Source organism: Crocodylus porosus, unplaced genomic scaffold (genome assembly GCF_001723895.1).
Source record: "Crocodylus porosus isolate Cpor-Errol unplaced genomic scaffold, CroPor_comp1, whole genome shotgun sequence".
NCBI classification, from domain to species: domain Eukaryota; kingdom Metazoa; phylum Chordata; order Crocodylia; family Crocodylidae; genus Crocodylus; species Crocodylus porosus.
The window spans coordinates 83,969,962-83,995,198 of record NW_017728918.1 but is presented as its reverse complement, the minus strand read 5'-3'; the positions used below and the strand labels follow the sequence as shown (position 1 = coordinate 83,995,198).

The window sequence follows — 25,237 nt, the reverse complement described above, 5'->3', positions numbered from 1 at the left end:
CTTTGGGCAGGGGGCTGGACTCGATCTTCCAAGGTCCCTTCCAGCCCTAATGTCTATGAAATGTATGGTTAGTAGTGTTTCAGGGCGTTGTTGTAGGACTACTCCTGTATTGTCTACAAATTTAATTTCTTATGATTCATTAGAGATGAACACAAAAGAACTTCTATTTGCTATTTTGCATTCAATTGCTCATGCTAAATGTGTAGACCTGTGCAATAAAGCCTGTAGCAGGTGTGCTTAATCTTGTGGGTGGGTGGAAAATGGGTATATTCATGTTTGTTAGGCACGGGTTTTGTTTTGTTTTGTTTTGTTTTCTTGCCCACGTACATCAGAGGGATGTAACCTTTGGCGATCTGAATCATAACATTTAAAGAAAAGTGTCTTTTTAAATAGTATCATTTAAAAAAAATTGAAAGAATACTTAAATATTCCATTTTTTCCCCCAGCTTGTCAAGTAATTATGAAGCTCAAATGAAGAGTCTCTTAAGGATCGTGAGGATATTTTGTCATGTCTTTCGAATTGGCCCATCCTCTCCCAATAATGGAAATGACATGGGCTACAATGGAAATAAAACTCCAAGAAGTCAGGTGTTCAAGGTCAGAAAAGTATATGATGTTGTTAGGAAGATAGACATGAAAGTGATAAATTTCACAAAGCATTTTTTCATTAATCAGACATCTCATGAACAGGAAGTAAGTTTGTTTGATTACGCTACTCATTTTTAAGTTAGATGCAGCTCTTTGCTTTTTGTGTAATGATTTTTACATGAGCTCTATTTAACCATGGCTTACATCTCATCTTGTTCTTCTTGTTCTTTATGTGTTCTAATATGTCATTTTATACGGCGTATAAATGCTTTTATACCTTGGCTTTAGCAAGACTTTGATATGGTCTCTTGCAACTTTCTCTTAAGCAACCTATGGAAGTATGGGTTGGATGAAATGGACTGTAAGAGAAAATGGCTGGATTGTCTAGTTGCCAGCCTGAGTGCTCTAGGGTTCGGTCGTGTGGCCAGTTTTGTTCAATGTCTTCATCAGTGATCAGGAAGATGGGATGGAGTGCATCCTTAACAAGTTTGTGGTTGACACCAAGCTGGGTGGAATAGCAGATACACTGAAGGCAAGCATTCAGAGCGACCTAGACAAATTGGAGGATTGGACCAAAACAAATCTCATGAAGTTGAATAAGGTCAAGTACAAAGTCCTGCACTTAGGATGGAACAATCCCATGCACTGGTCGAGGCTGGGACTGACTGGCTAAGAGCAGCTCTGCAGAAAAGGACCCGGGAGTTACAGTGGACAATAAGCTGAATATGAGCCAACAGTGTGCCCTTGTTGAGAAGCAGGCTAAGGGCAAAGTGGACTGCATCAGTAGGAGCATTGTCAGCAGATCGAGGGAAGAGTTTCTTCCCCTCTACTTGGCACTGGTGAGGCCAAATAGTTTTGGGCCCCCTACTACAGAAAGGATGTAGACAAATTGGAGAGTCCAGCAGAAAGCAACAAAAATGGTTAGAGGGCTGGGGTCCATTACTTACGAGGAGAGGCTGAGGGAACTGGGCTGAGGGAATTTGGAGAGGAAAAGAGGGAGAGGGGATTTAATAGCAGCCTTTAACTACCTGAAGTATGGTTGCAAAGAGCATAGAATTAGACTGTTCTCAATAGTGGAAGATAACAGAACAAGGAGTAATGGTCTCATGTGGCAGCAAGGGAAGTTTAGGTTAGATATTAGGAAAAACTTCCTCATGCAGAGTGTAGTAAAGCACTGGAACAGATTAGTTACCCAGAGAGGTGGTGGAATCTCTGTCCTTAGAAGTTTTTAAGACCCAGCTAAACAAAGCCTTGGCTGGGATGATCTAGTTGGGGATGGTCCTGCTTTGAGCAGGGGGTTGGACTAGATGTCCTCCTGAGGTCCTTTCCAGCTCAAGTATTCTATGATTCTATAATTACCAAGCTATGTTTGTGAAATTAATTGCTTTTCTTTCTGTTTTTAGTAGTATTTCTGAGTATTCTAAGTGTTCTAAAACAGATCTTCTAAGTGACTGGGGGCCACATTCCCCTGAATCCATAGTAAAGGCTGCACCAGTGTGGTGGGGACCATGGGTTTTGGGGACCTCATGTCCTACCACCTTCTCCTGTTCCTTCCTGCTCCTTTCTTCCCTGTTGCACTTCTTGCCTAGGAAGCTTCCCATTGCACTGCCTTCCTGGCCCCTCTGCTGTACCACATACCTCACTGCTGCTGCCCACCCACTGTACCAGGCACTCCCCTCTCTGCTGCTCCCTATATCTCCCCACTGCACTGTGCACCCCAACTCATTCTTAGCCCTTCTGAAGCAAGTTTCCCTACACTCACCACTTGGGCACTCTTGGCCACAGGCTCCCTGGAGACTGCTATGCTGTACTGTTCTGCTCCCTGGAGCAGGGGTAGGAGGAGGAAGGGAAAGCCAGAGGGATGGGGAGCCTGGAGCTCCTGCCTGCTGCTACAGCTGCAGCAGTAGAGGGCAACAGCAGCTGTGTGGGAGCCCTGGGCTACAGTTTAACCCCTTGGAGGCCTCTTATGGCCCGTGGACTGACAGTTGGACAGCCATGCTCTAAAACATGGTAGATTCAGTATCTGTAACTCTAAATTAATATTTGGAAGAAATTGAAGTTTTATTGTTTTATTTGATCCAACTTCTTGAAGTAGATGCAATTTTAAGTCAGTTCTTAATTTATGGGTTATTTTTAATTTAATCATTTTCCAGAGGCAGTATTATTTAAGAATATTAATATTCAATGAATTAAAATTTATTGTTTCACTCCTGCCTTTAAACCTTTCCTGTAGCTACTGGCTTGTAAAAAATTTCATCTTTGAAGGTATGTTATTACACATGCTACAGGAAATGATGGTTTGTTTTGTACAGCGTTTCAATTTGCTGTTGACCCGATGCCTTCCTTTTAAAACAACTGTTTTAAAAAAAAAAAGTGTCAGCTGTATTTTCTTTCATGTGCATGTCATTTTAGCATTAAGTAGTATATTTATGGTGTAAGATTAATACACTAACAGGGATACAGCAGTCCCAAAACTGGATATTCAGTTGCATTTTGTAAGGGTTAGGTATTAGTTTATTTTATTTTGTTGAACAGCTTCTGCTGAAACAAGGAAAGAAATTGGATAGTTTAAGAAGATATTTCTTAGTAATATTTTAAAACCTGGTTTTCAAATAGGTTGTTTAATTCTTGATAGTAATACAGTTAGAAGCAGGGTGAATCATGACTTTTGTCATGAATTAAAACAACATTAAACCAAATTGTGTATACTTTAATTTTGCTTTACCTTTGTACTACTTCAAATTTTCGTCAATTGGTAACTACTAAACCACCTTGGTAGTTTTTTGCATTAAATTGGCAGCTTTTTACTAACCAAAAGGAGACAAACACTTATCCATGCACATCTGTTTAAGCAGCTAGACACAATTTTTCAGGAACAGGAATGTTTGGAACTGAGAGTAGTACATATCTTTTACTAGATGATCATTAATATTTTTATTTGTGATATTTTTCAGGCTGATTTGGATGGGAGATAGGCATTCATTTAAAATCCATAAATGCGGTGTTACAGAAATTGCTTATTAAATTTTTACTTTGCTTGATCTCCATCCTTTTTTCTGTATGGGCTGTGTTGGAAAATATGAGAGTCTTTGTAAAACGATTGCTAATGCAACTATACTCTCTTCTTCAATTAAATCCTATTTCACTTGAATATTTTGATTATGTAGCTGAACATTTCATCCCATATTTGTTTCACATACTCAATTACCTCCCTTTTCAGCTAAGTTTAGTAGCAGTGTGTAATATGTAAGGCTTATATTACAGAGTTGACAATATTTTCTGAAAGTAAACTAATACATGCTTTATAAAGTATGTATGATCAATCTACACTTTCCAAAGAAATGACCAAAATATATTTAAGTAGGTAATGTCATAGGTTTTTGATTAATTGACAACACTGAATTTTCATTATATTTTTTTTTTTTGCTTGGGGGTTTAATGAAATTTATCTAAATTAAAATCTTAAAATTAGAAGGAACAGTTCTTTCTTGGATTTTGCTTGGTCTCTTTAGTACTTTTAAGACTAGCTGACCTCCACTTTTCAAGGTGTTAAATATAAATTACAGGAAAGGGTTGAGTTTGCCCTAGCAAGAGAGAGTACTGAATTAAAAATCCTGACTTGTAAGTTGCAAACAGTGTCCCCCTTTTGGACTTGAAGTATTTGTGTTACTGGAGTCCCAAGAAACCTTTGGGTCCTCCCTACGTATTGATTTTTGACTGTTTCTTATCCTTAGCTTAAAGTACTGCCATCGATCTTAGAGTTTGGTTCTAAGGGATAGAGGCCAAAATGTTCTGACTTTGTTACAGAAGTATTAGTAGTCTCTTAAGCAGTTGATTTGCAGACCAATTGGGTCTTTGCAGATACAAAACATAGAAGAAGAGGGAACAAATGCAAAGGACTTGAATGTTGTGCTCCTTTTAGGACCTGTGCAGAGCTTTGATCATGGGTGTTACAAACAGCCTACCATGTTCTTTGCAAGATTTGTTTTACAGCAGATACCTTCTTCATGGGATAAAGTAGTTAAGTGTCCTCTGGGAAAGGTAGTTGTGGAAACTTCTGTTTGGGAAAAACAGGTGTCTTATGCCATGTTGTATTTCACAGTCGATACAAACCATGTGTTGCAGTGTGCTGAAGCTGAGGACATAAATTTGATTGTTGGTGCCTAGGCTGTTCACCACTTTTTTCTTAGGCTAGTGGAAAGTGAAGGTGAATATATTTAATAGAAATATACACAGCAGTGGGCTGTCTTTGGCATTTAATAACATTGATGCCTGACTCAAGGAAAGTTGTTTTTAGATAATATAACAAAGGGGAAAAGAAACCTTTCCTGAAATCAAATTAACCATTAGAATAATTTAAAAAAATATATATGACAGCCTTCATTTGACAGTCCATATGACAGCCTTCAATATGACAGACAAAGCTAAGCAGGTACCTTAGCTTTGTCTTGGTTGAAGATGTCCAGACAGCTAACCTGCCTAGGCGTGCTCATTGATGCTAGAATAAAATATGGACAGCCTTGAATGAGGATGGCAGGAATATGTATATAAAATGCCAAGTTAAAAAGCTGTACTAGCAGAACAATAATTTAAACTGTCTAATCATGACATTGAGTACATCCCTTGAATTTAATTAAGATCCTGAGAGATACTGAGTTGAAAAATGGAAATAATTTAGTATGGCAAGTCAGATGCGTATATGTATAAGGCATGGTAGGAATTAAAAGAAGAGTCCTCAGACAACAGCAGAGAAAGGAGTCTCACAAGCTTAACATCTGAAAAGTTTAGAGGAAGAGATGAGAAAAAAAATAAAGGTATTCCAGGAAATGCCTGTCTGTCTTAGTCTTGGTGAATCTCTCTTTTCATACTTTTTTTGTACATTCATTACATCTTGTATTTCAGTTAGAACCTTTGTTTACATTATGTTGTGGTAAAGTTTGATTGTGCATCTTTGTAGGGAAGCCAGCCTTTTTTGATCTTATGTCAGATGCAGCTGGGGAGAAAATGGTACCTATACTGGCAGACTCAGTTGAGGTAACCCCAAAGAAGTACCATCCAGTTATTGGTGTAATAAGTAGGGAAACAGGAGGAAAAAGAGTAAGTTTTAGAAATGGAGTACTAAAAAAATTCAGGGAGGGAAATCTGAATTCTTTGAATACTCCTATAAAGAATGCTTTAAAGTGTGGGAATGACCTGATACATGTGATAACATGTTTGTATTCAAGAGGTGTCCATCATTCAGTAGGAGTTCAATTGTCAAATCATAGTGTCTGTTAAGTAAACCCTCTATCAGCTTTTGAGGCCTAGACTGGTCTTCTGCCAAACCTGTGCCAAATTTCGATTGAAAAGTAACCTCTGTAATTTCTTGAGTACCAGGATACAGAATAAAGATTTAACATTCTAAAGGGGTAGGCTTGTATTACGTGCTGTGCTCATAGCTGGAAAGAGGTTTGTACCCCATAGCTTGGTCAGACCAGTAGAACAGCCAGTCTTTAATGTTTATGGATAGCTTTTTGCATTTGCGATTACTATTAGAGGTGCACCGATACATCGGTCCAATATCGGATTGGTACCAACATAAAGAAAACTGGCTGCATTAGATATTGGCCTGATGGGACTGATAATTTGGTTGATAAAATGCGCGTGCTGTGTGCAGCCGCAGTGCAGCACTCAGGTAGTGTGGAGAGCTGCCTCCAGGTGGTAAGTCCGGTGTGGCGGAAGGCATGTGGGGTGGGGGGAGATCAATGCCCCCCGCGGTGAGGAAGGGGGCAGGTGCTGCCTGGGCAGGGTGGGTTTGTGGGGGCAGCTCCCACCACTGCTTGTACCCGGGGGGGCAGGGTGTGTGCCGCCAGATCTGCGTGGGGTGGGTTGGGCTGCAGCTGGGGCTGCGTGGGGCTCTTCTCGGTGGGGGCTGGGCTTGGAGTGGGCTCCAGCAGCCCTGGGAGGATGTTGCATCCACGCCAAATTTCACCTCCACACCCAGTAGTGCCGCAGTCAGCTGCCCGGCACAGCCCTGGCTCTTCCCAGTGTGTGGGTAGAGACAGGTCATTGAGGTGGAGCAGTGTTGGGTGGTTGGCAGTGCTGGGAGCTGAGCTGTGGTGAAATTTGGGGTGGATGCGGAATCTTCCCACCAGCGCTGCAGCCTGTCCTGCCCTGCGCAGGTCTGGGGGCACCCCCTCCATGCCCTCCCAAGCCGCAGCTCTGCTGCCGCTGCCCCACCTGGGCAGCGCCTGCCCCCCTCCCTCACTGTGGGGGGCGGTGTTGATCTGCTCCCTCCATGCCCCTTACCTCCCTCCTCCCTTTCCAGCACACCGGACTTGCCAACTGGAGGCAGCTGTATTGGAAATCAGATTGGTATCAGCCGATATGCCTCCTTAAATATTGGCTATCGGTATTGGCCCTAAATCTCTTTAAACCCCTAATTACTATGTACTAAATATGAGTTGCATATATATGTTAATTGTGAACTGAATTTACAGAACTTGTTAAGCTTAAGGTATTCCTGCCAACTGATGGTTTAGTTTAACACAGCAGGTAAAAACTCCCTTGTCTTGAAATTGAGTACAAAGTGGCTGGGCGGGGAGAGGGGTAGGGGAAATGGCAGGTAGCTGCCGCAGCCCCAGCCCTGCCTCTAGGCTGCTGCCTGTGCCTCACCACTTCTGCACCCCCTGCGTCTTTCTGTCCGCTGTGGCCTTGTGTCCCTTTGCCCTATCCTCATCTTCACCCCTGCTCTTGCCCCTCCTCAGCATATCCTTGCTTGCCTGTGCTCCAGCCTGGGGCATAAAGCACATCCCCAGTCCAACTCTGTAGCAGCACTGTAGTGCCAGCACTTGCTGCTACTGGACCAGGCTGGGGCTGTGCTTTGTGCCTCTGGCTGAAGCCTGCTGGAGTAGGCAGAGGCTGCACAAGTGTGGGGAGAAGGGCAGATCCTGAGTCAGGGAATAGTGGGGTGGAAGGGAGATTGTGGGGGAGATGGGGGCCCAAGTCTGTGGGGAGATGGGGTGCAGGGGAAGACAGGGCCAGTAGAATAATTCTGCTGTTGCAAAGAACTCAGAAACACCACAGCAGGTCCAAATATTTTTGACACTGGATTCTTCTCTGAAATCTGTGGATTTATCATGTGAATTTTGGAGGTGTTTGTATGCCTAATGCTGCTAGTATTGCACAACACCCTGCAGCATGCTTAAAAGCATTTTATGGCACCCTATGGTGTCATGGCACCCTGGTTGCGAACCACTTCACTGAAAGCAAAGATAAAAAAATAAGCTTTTGTTTACTATGCTGGATTGATAGATTGTATTTTGCTTTTTATTTAATTTTATGTAATTTTCTAAATGCCTTTTGGATATAAAAAAAATAATTTACACGAACAAATACTTGTTCTCATTTCTAAGATGACTTATTAGAATTTCATGTAGCAGTTTAATTATGTGCATGGAACTAATGTTGTATTTATGTATTTTATCAGTTGCATGCTATCCCCATTGTAAACATTCATAAAAATGCCCAGTTATGTTTTTGTTGCCTCTTTGTTCATTGCAGCCCCTGGAATTACTGTGGCACTCATTAGATGAATGGCTTGTTCTGATAGCTACAGAACTGATGAAGAACAAAAGAGACTCTACCAACATTACTTCCATCTTACTAAAGCAAAAAGGGCCAGAGCAGCAGGATGCTACGCCTACGCCTTCCTTTGACACTGAAGGAACTGAGAGTGGAGAAAAGCTATCCATTGATGCAAAGGATTCTAAAGCATATGATGCTGCCGGGAAGCAGGAAGCTTGTGCTGATTGCCAGGATGTTATCTCCATGACAGCAAACAGGCTAAGTGCTGTCATTCAGGCATTTTATATATGCTGCTCCTGTCAGATGCCTCAGGGGTAAGAAGAATTCTGCTTGTTACCTGGACTATTACTTTTTTTTTTTCCAAACATCTATACTTTCCTGGGAAAACATTAATGCTGACCAGCTTAAGCTAATGACAATCAAGAGATCACTTCCTAGTGCTTTCACTAGTTCAATTATTGGAATGTTTTTTTTCCTGCTCTAATGACACCTACCTCTAGACAATGCAGCCTATTTTCCTTAATCATGTGATTGCAGTTCTGTTCATATCGACTGTCTAGGGGTTTCTTTTCTTTCATTTTGTCTTAACCACATGGGATATTTGCAGAAAAATACCAGTTTGACATCTTGGAATTCATGTGAAGAATAAGCAGCCAAAGCAGCTGAAGTTTTGCCTAATTTGACATTTTCTCCGACTACCACTGTAACTGTGATGTCCAGAAAACTACATGTAGAACTGTCATTTAATTTAAAAATAGATAGTGGAAGCCAAACTCACCTGACTATATTATTGCTGAGTATTGTAATAAGATATGATGCTTTTCAATTGTAGGTCACTGGAGTGCAGTCACTTTGAATTCAGTCTTAAATTGGCAGATACTAGTTTGTAGGTGGGAGGGCCGTCTTTGCTTGACAAGGCAAAGACGCCTCTCAGATAACTGGCACATTCGGTTATCCGGCAGTCAGATACTTACTGGGCAAAATGTCCTTTTATGTACAGCAACAACTAATCTTTAGTTTCCCACCCTTGTAATATATTTAGTTTATTTTGGAAAATATATTTAAAGCAACCTAGGAAGGAAGTTAAAGATGGTGTAATTATAAATGAAGATTATAATTACAGGGAAGTGTAACTGGTCACCATTGTTAATAAATTACTCAATATGCAAATAGTGTGGACTTAAATCTTTAAAAACATTAATTTAAATAAATTTCCTTACTTGGCAAAATGGGAATGCAGGATTTAATTCTTCTCTGTAGGAGCTGATAGACATTTAAAATAGTATAAAGAAAACAGTTCCATATCCAGCTTTAAACATTTACTGTCACCTGCTTTTGGAAGGAAAATACATTTCTGAATTTAGTTGTGAGGAAATAAATCATGCAAGTGGCATTGCATCAGACTTACATTTCAGTAAATATTTAATTCACCTTCTATGTTAATAGCTTTGCTTTTGGAGATATAAATTAAAATCTTAACATTTATAATGAGTTGGGTGGGGAGCTTTTAGTATCTTTTGTCAAAAAAAAGACATTACTAAAATAGAGATCTATTTATACATATTTGTGTATGTGTGTAATATATAAACTTCTGTCGCAATCAGTGTAGTAACAAGAGTAGTTTGTTAGACTTGTGCCTCCTAGTGGTCTGAAAAATCACAGAAAAGAGCATTGTCAAAACTTTTAGGAGCTCCTGCATGCTTTGAGAGCCATATGAGCTAATTCGGCGCTTGATGAACACAAGTCCTTCAGAATAAACCTGGCTCTGCAAAATGTTTTGCCCCAATATATTTGGGATGGCCATATAGTGGCTTGCAAGTTGCGTGTAGATTCTAGGTAGTTTAAAAGTGGCTCCAGGAGACAGTCATTCTTAATTATTATGTGTAGTGGGCACTGTGCATAGATCATTGATTTTTGGGGCATGTATATCTCAAACGTTTGGTATCAAGATTTTGGTTTGCTGCTAGACAGGTTAGAAAATTTAGCCACTCATGGAAGTATGCAGGATAATAAATTTACTAAATAGCACTATCATTCTATGTAAGGGATTCCTTTTTTCAGTCTCTTCCACCCTCCTTTTTTGTTTAAAAAAGAAATCACAAATTAAACTAATTAGGGTTTCAATATTGTTTTCTCATAGTTATTTTCTCATTCCGTATGCAACTTAAAAAAGCGCAAGGTGAATGAGTCCATGTTCCATTCATTGGACAGAAAACTGTTTAACACCTGCATCACAGGGATGTGCGCACTGTGTGTATCTGCATTCTGAAAGAGGCAAAAGTCCTGCAGAAAGTTACTTATGCAGTCCATTCACAATCATGTGCTTTCTTAAGTTGAAGAGCAGTTTCCAGTCAGGTTATGTCTTGTTCTTGCCTTTATTTCTGGACTCTTTTGGGACTGATTTACGTAACTTTATGGATATTAATTTTCATACCAGATCTGGATTTGTTTTATGACCTGCTGTTTTTGCCTGTTTTTGTTCTTTAACTGAAGAAAACTGCTTTATGAAACATGCATTTACTTGTATTACAGGATGACATCACCTCGTTTCATAGAATTTGTCTGCAAACATGATGATGTTCTGAAGTGTTTTGTTAACAGGTAGGCCTTCACATTTTAAATGTTTTTATTCCAAATGTTACTCTGAAACCATATTTAATGGTCATTCAGAGATATGTGGCTGGGTGCCGTCTTGGCAGGTACTCACACTTTGTTTCAGTTTCCCCATGCCAGTGGTCCTACTGAGCCCTGTTGAACTACTACTGCTCCTAAGCAATGTATGGTTGAATGTAAGCAGGTAAAGGACTGAGGCTTACATGAGGCTGTTCTCGTTATGTAAACGAGTATGGTCTATGTTTCAGATCTCCAAATATGTTAAGATGGAAATCAGGCTTTTGGTCTGTGAGCAGGTCCTTTTCCTTACTCTCTTCCAAACAGAGACTAGAGGTCAAAATTTACCCCCTTTCTGAAGTTTGTTTTTCTCACAAAAGGACCTTTAAAAGAAATGCAAAATCTAGCTTAAGCATTATGCCAGCATTTGGCTCTTCCCACAGAATCCTCCAAGGACTACTCAGCTCACAACCTTGCAAATTCTTTAGAGAACCCCTCTTGCTTCTCTAAAATAAAAGATGAGGTAAAATTCACTATTTGGGGCAGAGAGTCAAGAAAACACACTTTACACTATGGTGGTGTTTTGGGGTTTTTTTTGAAAATGTACTGTACTCACTCTGCCATTTTTTAAAATGTATTTTAGGTATGTTTATTTCTGTCACTAGAATGTTTCATTAGTTATTCGTACTTTTTACATTCTAATTTAAAACATTTTCTTTCAGAAATCCTAAAATAATTTTTGACCACTTCCATTTTCTTCTGGAGTGTCCTGAACTGATGTCCAGATTTATGCACATTATAAAAGCACAGGTAAATGTTAAGCACAGCTTAGTTAAACCTTTAACGCAACATTCATTTTCCTTGGCTCTGTATGAGTAGAATAAAGTTTAGTTGTCTGTAAGAACTGTATTAGAGCAGTGGTGTTCACACTCTGTTCTGGGAAACCATGGGGTTCTGCAATAGGTCGTCCAGGGATTCTGCAAAGAGATTTGGGGTAATAGAACAGGCCTGGAGGCAGTGCATCCCCGTTGCCAGGCTGCGTTGCCTGGCTCCATGGATATGGGTAAGAGTTCTGCAGCAGCAGAAGTGATATAAAAAGGTTCTGTGGCTTTAGGAAGTTTGAAAACCTCTAGTTGGAACTTAAAGAAATACACTGTGACATTGTTTGATAAAGTAAAATTTTAAAATTCTGTTTCTTTCCTTTTAAAGCTAAGGCATTTCTATAGGATGCAAGGCAGCTTCCTGCAGATGCACATCCCAAGCTAGCTCTCCTTCCAGAACCAGTACTAGTACAGCCATGTTTATGTAGCTTTGGTTCTCGGGTATCAGCTGACCGTATCACACTAACATAGTTATATTCCCTTTGCTTCCAATGCACAGAACTAGTTTGGGGGATCTCTGTACAGCTCTGCCTTCAACCTTATACATATACCTTATTGATTTTTGTATTTTAGGAGAATTGTGGCCAAATATCTGTGGTACACAGCTGCACAATATTTTGCATTAGTCTTTGAGTTATAATTCTCTTGCAGCTTGCCTTATTCATACTTTCAGGAATCTTGCATGTTCTCTGTATTTGTTTCCTGCTAACTGTCAAATGCTATTTGAAGGTAAAATTCTCTGAGGGTTTGGCTAAAGAGGGAAGTAAACACTTGATCTTAACCCACAAAAGACCGAGAAGCGATTAAGGTAGGATCTAATTAAGATAGGATTCCAATTTAAAGCTGAATAACTATCCGGCAGTAACTTCCCATGTCGACAGAGTGCTAACATGGTATTGATATCACTTATTGCCATCTTTTCTCTTTCAGGCAATTAAGTGAGAAATCTGGACGTTAAACCTAGCATACCCAGTTACTAAATAACGTAAGCACTGCCCATGTGTAAATGAGCATCTGCTGCACAATGGTCATTATTATCCAAGGACTGCTGGTGGGCAACAGGTGGCTTATGGAGAGAATTTTGTTCTTCAGTAAATAGAAACAAATTTGAACAAGGGACACCTTTATTAGGAAGCCTTTCACTTATCCCCAGTAGTAGTCATTATAGCTTTGCTTCTTCCTCATTGGAAAGACCTCCTGCATTTAAAAAAATATATATTTTGTTGGTATTTTGAGACGAGGTTCTTTGTAAAGATTTTCTGAAATCTGACCATCTTAGGTTGAACATAAGGAAAAATTCCTTTACTGTCTGAGCCCCAGGGACTGGAATAGGCTCCCACCAGAAGTAGTGCGGGCACCTACTCTGAACTCTTTCAAGAAACATTTGGATGCTTATCTCGCTGGGGTCCTTTGACCCTAACTGACTTCCTGCCCCTGAGGTAGGGGGCTGGACTTGATGATCTTCAAGGTCCCTTCCAGCCCTAATGTCTATGAATCTATGAAATCTGAGGAAGCAGTGGAAGTTGTCCCTGAGACCAGCTCATTTGTAGTCTTGTTGAAAAAATTCATATATGGAGGGTTTATAGGTATAGAGAACTACCCCTGTCCTCTACTGTCCACAGTATTAGGCAGTTTGTATGTAGACTTGAAGAGACTGTTTAACCCTTATTCCTACTTATGCAATTAATTTTTCAGGGTGGGATACTGAGGATTTTTTTCATTCATTGGTTGATTTTTTTTCAATCCATTCCAGATTTTATTTAGCAAAGCTCCATATTTTGTCCTGTATCTGAAGTAAAGGTGTATTGTATTCAGCCTGACTGATGATCAGTGAAGGAAAAGCAGACCTGCATGTCAGGTCTTGCTCTCAGCGAAATACTCTAAAATTACTGAGATTATATTAAATTAAATATTCAGAGTCTAAAAGAAGAAACCATCTGATCAGTTCAGCTAGTGTCTGCTGAAAAAGGGCTGTGTTTTGGTATAGATTTCTAGGGAATTCTAATCTTTTTGTAAGTCTTTATTTGCTATTGAATTAGAGCTCTCAAAAGTACTTTAAAGTGCAGTAAATTATATGTTTTGTTGTTGCTATCATTTTGCCCATGCTCTGGTCAGATAATTTTTATCCAGGGCCTTTCATTTGAAAAATTGTTTCAGTTTCAGCATGTTACAGGAAAAACCTTCCACTTCTAGTGTTAAGACATGCTTATGATAGTGAACAAAGCATCAGATGACTAAGGATTTAGAACATCAAATCTGAATTTCAAAGCCAGTGATTCTCATGATAGTCTGTGATGTAAATGGAGCTTTCAGTGGGGGATTTGGGTGTTGGGACAAAGGGTGAGTTCTTGAGACATTCCTTTATTGGACGGTTGCCTGAAGGAGGCATTTAAAAAAAAAAAAAATCAGTGGGCTAATGCTCTTTCATTAAACATCTTAAATCTTGAAAGTTCTAGATTAAATTTCTCTGTGCACTACAGAGAGGTAGTTAGCTATTTTAGTGTGAAGTCAGGCAGAAGACCAGGAAGGGTGGCACCTGAAAGACTAACCAGTTTAGGGAAGCGCATAGGCTTTTATAGGTGATAGCCTACTTTTTCAGATGCCATGAATTGGCTTGTTTAACTGTATTTATAACCAAACAGTGGCATGGTTTGCTGTAAACTTGTTTTATCTACATAACTTGTGCTTCATATTCAGCTGCCATGTTTGCAATAAATCAACAGTGTGTCACCCTACCAGTTATTTACTCTGTGTCTCAGTTTCTTCCTGTAACCTGTTCTGTGCTCCTTTCTTCCCTTCTGGAGACCAGATGCCAGTAACCTCTCTCGGTAATCTCTGCATAACTAGTTTAACTGATGTCCCAGCATCTTAGAACATATGCCATCTAGTGCTCCTGTGACACTTTTACCTTTCTGGTGCTCTGTCACCTGTTGAGATGATGTACGTTAGTGGTTTTCAACCTTTTTTTTTTCTTTTGTGAACCCCTAAAAAATTTTGAATGGCGGTGCAGACCCCTTTGATTTGTAAGTGTGGATATTCTTATACTTTTGATTGATCGTAGTCCTTTCTTGCAGACCATAGGTTAAAAACCACTGATGTAGGAGAATAGCCCATGTTTCCTAGGATGCACTGATACATAAGCACAAGTATTTTTCAGCTCTGGTCATGAGGCAGAAAGGATATGGAAAAGGCAAACCTGTATGCATGTGTCATGACTGAGTTACAGAAATATATCTGTGCTTTTAGTGTGGACAAGGTCAGTTTTGGATCAAAAATCAAATGTATTAAATTGTTCACAGTTGAGAGTAGAATAAAATAAGGCTTTTTTGTTAGCAGTTTTTGTTTACAAATATCTCTTTAATTTTTTATTCAGTGAGGTCCTTTAATTGTCAGATACTATTGGTTATGAAATTGGGGATGAAAAATGCCAGAAGGATGTTTGTGTGCAATATACTAAGTGAGGATGTGAAGGGTTGCTTCAAAGAAAACTTTGTTCATAAGAATCCATTATTGTAAGCTTTGTTGAACTTGAAAGTGAACTAGTTGGTTGCAAATGTATTCAATGACGGATATAACATTCAAAGTGTCTGGACATAAGCTTTAAATTGTCAAGGGTCTTCTTTTCCAAATGCAAAAATGAGCTATAGAAAATGTGCTTTGAGTGTTTTTATTAGTAAGATATGTGCTTGGTTTTACTCTTATTCCCTTTGTGAAATCTTGTTAAAATGCATGCATATTTGTCTACTAATTGCTTATTATTAGAGTCCCTCATTGGAGCTTAATATCTGAAGTGCATTTAACTTAATGATACATTACCAGGCTCAAGAAATGACTAATACATTGCACATGTCATATCTTTTGCAGCCATTTAAAGATCGTTGTGAATGGTTCTATGAACACTTGCATTTGGGACAGCCGGATTCAGACATGGTACACAGGCCAGTCAATGAAAATGACATCCTCTTGGTTCACAGAGGTATTGCATGACCAGGAGAAAATGCACCTACAAAATGTATACTATTTTTGTTGTTATGAGATTAAGACTGCAACATTAATTGTTTCATATTTAGATTCTATTTTTAGGAGCAGCTGTGAAGTTGTGTCTAAAGCAAATTGTGCAAAGTTAAAGCAGGGGATTGCTGTACGTTTCCATGGAGAAGAAGGCATGGTGGGTAAAAATACTGGAAACTGCCTTAGAAAATGCTTTAAGATATACACATAAATAGTATTGTTACAGTAATGGAACTGTTATTAAATTTAACTCGCAATTTAATAGTACTCTTAAACTCAATTGTTAAGCTATTTATATGATTGATTGTTCTGCTTACCATACTGTGTTATCCATTTGACATGCAGGGTCAAGGTGTGGTACGCGAATGGTTTGATATCTTATCCAGTGAGATAGTTAACCCAGATTATGCACTATTTACCCAGTCGGCAGATGGTACGTTCGTATTTCTTATTGTTTCTAATCTTAAAAAAAGGGTCAGCAAATACTCATAATCCAAGTAAAAGACATCTTATAATGTAAGTAGACTCTGCAGCAGTGATTCTTAATCATTGTACGATAAAATCCTTTCAAGGGTTACAATGTTAGTACTATTAGGTGTGCAAACAACATTCACAAAATAAAGCCAGAGACTTGAAATACAAGTCCATCATGTTAAAAACATGCTCACCTGTTGTGTTCTTTCTGAATTCTTTGCAACAGAAAAATCGATCTATTTTTCCAGTCAAAAAAAAGAATGAAAACTAAGTGTTAGCATTTTCTCAGGGGTGCTTTGAGTATTAAAAAATGGAGAACAACTACTCTAAAGTAAAACCAGCTGGTATTCTCCATGGAACAGCTCTTCTGTAAGTGGATTCTGGTTGCTAGGGTATATTTATATTTTATCCCAGAAACTTTCTAGATGCAAAGCTTTCTACCTCCCCATCCCTTTCTACTTTAACAGTGCTTAGGGGTCTGCAGATAACTCTGTTGATAAACAGGAGCAGTCTGGGATTACTTCTTGAGAATTAAAAGAAAAAGTTCTGGGTGCATGGAGGATTCTGTAGACTGTTTAAAAAGACTAAGACTGAAATGTCTTTACTATAGCCACCTATGGAGTAGAAGTGGGTAGGCGTTGATTAAGCAAACACTTTTGTATGGTCATAGTTCAAGTCTGTGAGTAGCCAGTTAGTTTTGGAACCCCTTATGTGTATACCCAAATACTACAAAACCAGGGCCTATATTACCATTAATATATAACCTAGTAAAATTTGGATACTTCACAGGGTTATGTTGTGTACCTCCTTGGAAAGATAAGGGTTTGTGAACTAGCTTGGGGTGAAGATGCAGAGCCACAGCTAACAGCTCTGTGGGGCCACTGATGCGTTTCAACTTTTTGCTGACCTTTTATTTCAAAGAACACTGCTGCTGAGTTCCAGCTATGTGGAGATAGGGCACCCATTGAACTAATAACTGGAGAAAACAGTTGCATGGTTAGCTTTTATTTTGTCCATTTACTGCAAATTAAATTGGTTGTAAACCATCCAGACATGAATGATCCAGGTTCTAACCATATTAGCATCATACTGAAGGCATAAGTTAGTGATCGCTGGTGACGGTCTTAGTATACCATTTTAACTTGATTCTTTGTTAAGCCTCTTTGAAATGTTTTTCAGAAAGAAAAAAATTACAACCTAAGTTAAAAGAAAAAGAAAAGGGAAACTTGTCAAATTTTGCGCATGGTTTGGTGTTTCAGAATCTGCAGCTAGCTAATTGCTTTTTCAAAGTAGAAGAATAGGAGAAAAATAGCTTTGAAGTGGACCACAGATAAAAGTATAACTATGTTGAAGAAAATTGTCTGGTTCTTGTTATAGTACTCTGAACAGTGAACATTATATAAATTCCCTCAGCCTGTAACATACAGTTGAAAGCTTGAAGCTACATAATCCACCTTAATTATATAGAGAAGCATCCTTCTGTTCTTTCGTAATGTCAGATCTTGCCTATTACAAGTTTTGGTGATGTGCACTTACGTGTACCACCCAGGAAGGCCCTTAACTTGTATTTTAAAACCATTACACTTCTAACTTCTGTCTTTTAAGAAGGAACTTCCAAGGCTAAACACAGGCATTGGATTTCTCCCAAGGCGAAGCCTTTTATTCGGGGGTCCTACAGATGGGCAACCCTTTTGTCCTATGTTAAGTTCTTGAAGTAACTGAATTAAAATTTTGCTCTAGGACAGTCAGGATTAACTTGAATCATTGCCATACAGGCCTGTGTCTGTAAAAGACTCTATCCTGCATCTTGCATAATGCAAGTCAAGATTTAATCCAATGTCTCTTGCTCAGTTGATAATTGTAAAGGAGATAACTACAGCTTGGTGGCCCTGAACTGAAAGGGGACTTGTCTGCTGGTGGAGCTATTCAGGGCTAGCTGCTCCTGAATAATTCCCTTTATGGATGCTTATTTCAGAACAGGAGCACCTTTTTCTGGTTTAACTTAATCCACATCATAAATTTCAGTCTTTCTCTTCCAGAACAAGTTTGTCTAAGCACAGAGTTATTCTGAAATAGCTATTGTTTAAACTCACTCCAATGTTAATCCAAAATAACTTGAAAATATAAATAAGGCCTAATTTTTTTTTAAATAAGAATGTGTACAACTCCCTCCCCCGCTGAAAAAAAATCAGCTTGTCACAACTTTTTAAAATTGAGTTTTAACTTCTCTCATTCTCATATTGGCGATACCAGGGGAGCCTACTAAATGGTTGCTGCTCTTGGTTTTCTACAAACAAATTGTGACTGTTCAGTGTATTTGAGGTGTACAAGTTGGAGTTAAAAACAAAACAAAAAAAAAACAGCAGTGGCAAAGTCCAGGCTAACAACAAAAATCTAATAAATCCTTTGTTTTACAGGAACAACTTTCCAGCCAAACAGTAACTCTTCTGTGAATCCTGATCACTTGAACTACTTTAGGTTTGCTGGACAGATCTTGGGTTTAGCTCTGAACCACAGGCAGTTGGTGAACATTTACTTCACAAGGTCTTTCTACAAGCATATTCTTGGTATAGTAATTAAATTCCTATTTTGGAGAGTTAGATAATTTAGTTTGCACCAGTAAGTGGAGTTAGGTGGTGCAGTTGCTCGTGTGCTAATCTTTCATCTTTGGTGAACTATACTTAGGTTTGGTAGAATTTGATTTTTATTTTTTAAATAATTTTGACTGATAATATCAATGTTTTTTATTTTTAAGCATTTATTTAGCTTTTTATCAATTTTTTTTTTAAATTTCAGGATTGCATTAAATTAAGGGTATGGGAGGCAAAGTTTATTAATAGCAATTGTAACCACTGTTTCAGTAATATATAATTTTGTTTCTTTTCTCTCATGTTCTAGAAGGGGGAGAGTTTTGAGGTTCCATGCTTATGCTGGCCAGGCTTATTAATAACACGGTGATTAGGGATGTGCAAAGCATCAGTCACCAATTCAGTTCGGAGAAGATTTGGCCCAATTTTGGAGGCTGAATCACCGAATCCCAATCAAATTGGGAGACCAAATAAACTCTCTGAATTGATTTGGAAAAGATTTGGGAAAGTTTTGGAGGTTCAGAAGGCAGTCTTTCAGGGGAACAAACTGAGAAGAGGGAGGGGGAGCAGGGGGGAAAAGACCTGACATCTGTAGCTGGTCACTGACTGTGATCTTTCCCTGAGTCCCCTTCCAATCGCAGTGCTCTGGGGGAGGGACGTAGTAACAGAATATAAGCCTCTGTCTGCAGCCTTCTGTCCCTTTTTGTGAGCTGTTTCTGCCTGAGCAAGATAGGGGCAGGTAGCTGGCCCAGAAACAGGTGGGTGGGCAGAGATCTAATGGGTACTGGGAAGGCCCCCTGTTACAGGCTACCATCCCTGCTGTCTTCATCCAAATCTGCCTTAACACACACAAGTGACACAAGTTTTGCTTTCAGCAGTTTGGGGTGCAGTTTCCCAAAAACCAATGCACTTATCTCCTTGAAACTTGACAGGCTTCATGCCCTTAGAATGGGCTACCATCCCTGCTGTTTTCATTCAAATCTGCCAAAAAAAAATGACAAGGTTTATAGGTATTTCAGTGATTCCCCATTATAGTCTATGGCCAGATCACCGAATCTCTCAGCGCTGAATCTTCTGAAGCCAATTTGGCTGACTTGATTCGGGACAGTGATCTGAATTTCTGAATGGAATCACTGTCCTCCAAATTGGCCATATCCAAATCAAATACTTCCCTATTCACACAGGCCTACTGGGGTACCAAGATTCTTTTAAATAGGATCAGATGTATGCTACTGTTCTGACCACCACATTGCCTTCTTTCATGAGCTTGAAACCAGGATTTCCTTGGTCCCATGTTGTTAAATAAATTGGCGCTAGTGATTCTGAAGTGGCGTTAAGTTACAAGTTGGCACTGCTTTGAAATCTGCTTCCATTCTTGATGCTGTCACAAGAAAACCTGTATAATGGCTTTGTTTCTTGGAGCCGTTTAGTACTTTGTGGATTTGTCCCTTGACATATGGTCAGATAGAGAGCCTAGTACTCGGAGAATCATTTGGGTGAAAAGGGGGAGAGTACACAGCTCTGTGTGTGTGTGTGTGTGTGTGTATCATATATAAAAAACAAAAACAAAAAACCCACAACAAGGGGAAAAAAAAGAATTGTCCTCTCTCCTTTATTCTCCAATGCCATGTATGTTTCAGTGGGCATGTCTACACGAGACACTGATTGTTCAGTAGCTAAAAATACTGTGCAGTAGTGTGTCACAGCATGCTACTGCTCAGTATTAGGCTGCTGTGCAATAGCATCACTTAAAAGATGTTTGTCGATGCTACTGCGAAGTAACTCCTGCCAGGTACAAGTACTAAATAAATGCTCAGTAACCACTGTGCAGGAGTGTCTCGTGTAGACATGCCCAGTGATTCTCAAATAGTGCTCCTATTGCAGGAGTAAATTACACTCCTATTGCAGGAGTCCTGTTGCACCCTGATGTCCATGCTGAGGTGGCTGTGCAGTCACCGCCAGCACAAAGCTGATGCCGGAGCTTTGGAGACTGGCGCAGCTGTTTGCACTCTGCTTGCTGCAGCTGCCCAGATCCTGGGCTGGCTACAAACAGCTGCGCTGGGCTCATCACCTCCGTACCAGGAGCTGAGGAGAGGCCAGGGCTGCGCTGCCTCGGGCCCCTCCCCCACCGCCCGCTCCAAGGTGTGCCTGCTCATGCCAGTGTGGAGCTGATCCCAGAGCCTGGCACAGCTGTTTGGAGCCTCCCAGCTGCAGCCGGCCCTGGCTCTGGGGAGCTGCTGCCAGCCAGGACCCCAGGCTGCTCCCAGCAGGCAGTTGGGACACTGCAAGCTCTGCTGGGCTCTGTTGCTGGCAGCAGCTCCCCGGAGCCGGGGCTGGCTGTGGCATTCGAAGCAAAATGGCCTCGCGTGCCATGCTGGACATGTGTTCCAGGGGTTGCTGATCCCTGGGATAGACTTTCAAGATGGGTTAAGAGAGATATGGACCATTACTGCATCTTACCTAGAAAAACAGTACCTTACAATATAGAAGTCTTTCTTCACAACACAGCATGGGTATAGCAGGAACCCATCGATAGGTTTCCATGGTGTTGAGCTGCAAAGCAACAGCTTGAGTTTAGGACATTATACTCTGTTTTGCAGTGTGCTCAAATGCCCAGTGTGAAGGAATGCTGATGCAGTCCATAGTTAGGCAGAGCTCTTCGTCCCCATGATTCATACTACATGTTACTCTTCCATGCATGGAGGACTTGGAAAGAGAAGGATTACTTAAATATAACTAGTTCTCAGCCTTCTTTATGCTGTTGCTGTACTTGTTGTATACTCTGTTCTCTTGTTTTGGATTTCTACATAACTTCACGAGTAAGTAGCATGCCGTGAGAGTTATGACATACTGTGCTAGTTGGGAAGAAGTAATGGGAGTGGAGGTTTGGATGGAATTCCTTGCTGCAGTGTTGTGCTCTCACAAGACATTCCATGAACTGTCTCGGTGGATGGGGATAGTTCTGTAGCTCAATACCATCACATTTTAGGTGTGTGAATGGACAGAAATGACTCTAAGAATAACAGAGACTAATAAAGTGCCTTTCCTGTTATAGAACACAAGGCGAAGAAAGTTGTTCCTAGAAATGGAAGAGGTCTCTATGGCTTTGGCTGGTTGAAAGGCAAAGAAGAGCTTGGAGGGCCTTTCTTACCTCCCCTTGTTCATAGTGGGGAAAATATAGGGGCAGGTCTAGTTATCAGCAGTGTTTGCATAATATAAATACTACAAAGGGGATACTTGTTTGTGGAGATGGATGAAAATAAGCAGTTCTAAAATTGCTTTCTATGCTTGGCTGAGCACCTAGCAATTTTATGTGCCCTTCAGCCTCTTTACATTACATTATGAAAGTTAATTTGGAAGTTGCTTAAAAGTTTCACAATTTAGTTTTTGTATTAGAAGTGAGTTAGCATAGCTGAAACAGATTGCTGCTGAAAGGATGGCAAGGAAAAAAGGAGAAACTTAAAAAGCCAAGGACATTAACATGTATTTCAAGTATAGAAAAAATCTTCATAATAACTTCATTGGTATTTTCTTCCAGTTGCAAAGTGCTTTTTAGTGGGCAGAGAGGTTGTATATCAGAGATGGTTGTACCTGTAAAGTGTTACAGAATGCAAATTCCTGTAGCATAGGCTTATTTTTTTTAGGAGACTGAAGGAGCAGGGTGATTATTCTTTGCCCTCCATGATGAACTCAGGGCTTGAATCAATGTCACAGAAAGGCACAACTTCTGGTGGCTTTGGTCCACCAGGAGACCAAATATTTAAAATGACTCTGTGGATTCTTTCCAAATGATAAAGAGGTAAATTACATTGTGTTGTGGATCAGGCCTCCTGGGGTTTTTTTTCTTTTATCACTGCATTCTTTTAGACTATCTCTAGAGGGCAGTCTTCTACCACAGAACAAGCAGAATAGAGAAAATAACTTTATGTGGATTTTGGTTTTATTTTTTCCAGGTATTCCGGTAAATTATCAGGATGTAGCATCTATTGATCCAGAGTATGCCAAGAACTTGCAGTGGATTTTAGATAATGATATCAGTGATCTGGGTCTGGAACTGACTTTCTCAGTTGAGACTGATGTGTTTGGAGCAATGGAAGAAGTGCCACTGAAACCGGGGGGAGCAAGTATTCTTGTTACTCAGGAAAACAAAGTGAGTGAGTTTTATCCAAAATTTATTGGAAAAAAAAGTTAGACTGAAATATAAGCAACTAGAAGCATCAATTATATACAGTACTTAAAGCAAAGTATGGCCATAATTTCTAAAAGGTACCTGGCAAAATGATCCCCAGATTCAACCACTGCTGTGAGGAAAGTTCTTTAAGGAGCTCATAGATTCAGTGGTATTATTATTATTTTTTTTTAATCAAATGAAGATTTCTAAAAGTGACAGTACATAGTATGGCATATGATTAAGCTGTCCTGGAGAATACTAGCAAGAGAAAACAGCAAGCACAAATGCACATAATGCTGTGCAAGTTTTCCAAAACACACCAATTTCACTAAGTAATGGAATAATTAAGATATGTAAGTAGATGATATTTACAAGTGCAAAGCACCAGAAACCTCATTAGAAATCAAGATCTTTGTGCATGGGGGCCTTGCATTAGTACAGAAAAATATGGTATAAATTTATTTGCTAAGGGGAAAAGGAATAAGATTTTAAACAAAATGATTTAAGGCAGGGAATTGTTGAAACCTTAAATTGTTAACAGTCAAGACTGGAGCTTTTTTACATGTAGCATTTTGGTTTAATGTAATAGAATATGCCAGAGTTATAACTGGGATTACAAAAAACCCAAACAAATGTGTGTACTAGACTTTGTTTAAAAGTCTAAACAATAGACTTTGTTTTAGAACTATGTTAATTAACTGAAGCATATTTGCTCTAGTTTGACTTCAGTAGTGTACGGTATGTATACAATAGTAATTCAGCTTCTTGCTGGTGAAATACTAGGCTGTTATACTGGCAGATAGCCACTTGGTGTCATCATTTATTTTAAAATTTTCTTAGCTTGCCTTGAAGACTTTGTCTGTGAGTCTTCATATGCCTAATCCTCCTTTTTATTAAGGCAGAAATGTCATTCAAATAACTACCGTATATAATATAACCTTGATTCCCCTGCCATCTTGTACTGTTTATACTTGTTTTTTCATTTAATTTGTAGTGTTATAAGGGACTATGGAGTACAGGGCAATAGGGAATCAATCCAATGTCAGTTTTTACATTGGAGGGGAGCTACAATACTTGTTTCCAGTCTCTCAATGTTTCTTGTTTTGAAATAGATGTATGTTGCAATAATTTTTTTATTTGTGTTGCCATTAAAAAACTTACTGCTGAGACTCTATGGTGTTTCTTCAGTTTTCATGAAGTTAAAAATTTGCTAATATGTCAACTTTAATATTATTTAAATATTTATGTATATGTGTGTTCTTGGGTATATTACTAAGGAATTCAAGCTAAATCCTTCTCAGTTTGAACTCTTAAAGGAGACCATATTAGTGACACAGGGTTACTAGGACATCTCCAAAGGTCAAAATTCTTGTTAGAAGTGTTGATGTACATTTCTGAATCACGTTTCCACACTAGCTCACCAACATGCCTCAGTTCTAATATGACAGGACCACATCTAGAGTTTTATATAGACTCAATTTCTATTTGGTCCTTAGCATTTTGGGGGTGATAATAAAATGACTAATTGGCAGCCTTTGAAGTATGAACTTTAATCCACTAGGAAGAAAAAGATTATCAAACCATGACTATCTAAAGAACAGCTTTTAGATTACTTTTTTTTATTAATGTTCAGGGGTAGAGACAGTTCAGTGATTGAGAAGTAAAAGTACATATCATGATGTGAGTTTTTGAAGATATCTGTGAACTATTAAACAAAAGTTATGTTAAGAAAATATTTAAAGTGTATAATTTAATAGCTCCAGTAGATTTAAAAATACCTTTTAAGAAAGGACTTTAAATACATGACTTTGGTTTTTTGCAGTGCAGTCTCTGCCCCAGTAGTTACAGAGAAACTTTTTAATTGAAGAACAAACTTCTGTCTAATAATTCATTGTACCTACTACATCTGTGGTAGGAGAAATTTTATCTTCTAAAATTTGCATTTTGTTGGGTGTACATGTAAAAAGGCAACATGCACAGCCAGTCCAACCAACTCAAAAGTCATGGAGAACAATGGGAAAAATCGCATGCTATTTTAGTCTAGCAGAAAAGCATTGCCAATTGGAAATGCCATCTAAGTATTTAAAACAAAGTTGGCTTGGGAACTAAAAGTAGGAAAGCTGGCTAGATTGTGTTGCATATGTAAATATAATTTGTAAACTCTTGGAGAATACCTAAGTGACTCTGCCTGTTTAGAGAAAAAAAGTATTTAAATTGAAAGTAAAACAGTAAATCTATTCCAACATGGAGGAAAGGCAGCAAGAAGGCACAGCAGCCCTCCTGGCTCTCCAGGGACCTAGCGGACCTCCTGCGGGGAGCAAACCAGGAAAGCCAAGGCTGCAACTGAA

At 39.3% G+C, this 25,237-nt stretch overlaps 1 protein-coding gene across 3 annotated transcripts in view; it reads left to right on the top strand.

The window, feature by feature from the left end:
• Window positions 1–25,237, top strand: part of HACE1 (HECT domain and ankyrin repeat containing E3 ubiquitin protein ligase 1) — an 83,762-nt gene that overhangs the window by 31,871 nt on the left and 26,654 nt on the right. For 2 of the 3 annotated variants that reach the window (XM_019537813.1, XM_019537812.1), the window contains 9 exons: window positions 447–693; window positions 8,131–8,468; window positions 10,687–10,755; window positions 11,487–11,574; window positions 15,510–15,621; window positions 15,716–15,813; window positions 16,002–16,089; window positions 18,548–18,697; window positions 22,672–22,868. In XM_019537813.1, the coding sequence (XP_019393358.1) occupies window positions 447–693; window positions 8,131–8,468; window positions 10,687–10,755; window positions 11,487–11,574; window positions 15,510–15,621; window positions 15,716–15,813; window positions 16,002–16,089; window positions 18,548–18,697; window positions 22,672–22,868 (1,387 nt within the window). The remainder of the gene's footprint in view (window positions 1–446; window positions 694–8,130; window positions 8,469–10,686; window positions 10,756–11,486; window positions 11,575–15,509; window positions 15,622–15,715; window positions 15,814–16,001; window positions 16,090–18,547; window positions 18,698–22,671; window positions 22,869–25,237) is intronic. The other variant, XM_019537814.1, reaches the window with a different exon arrangement.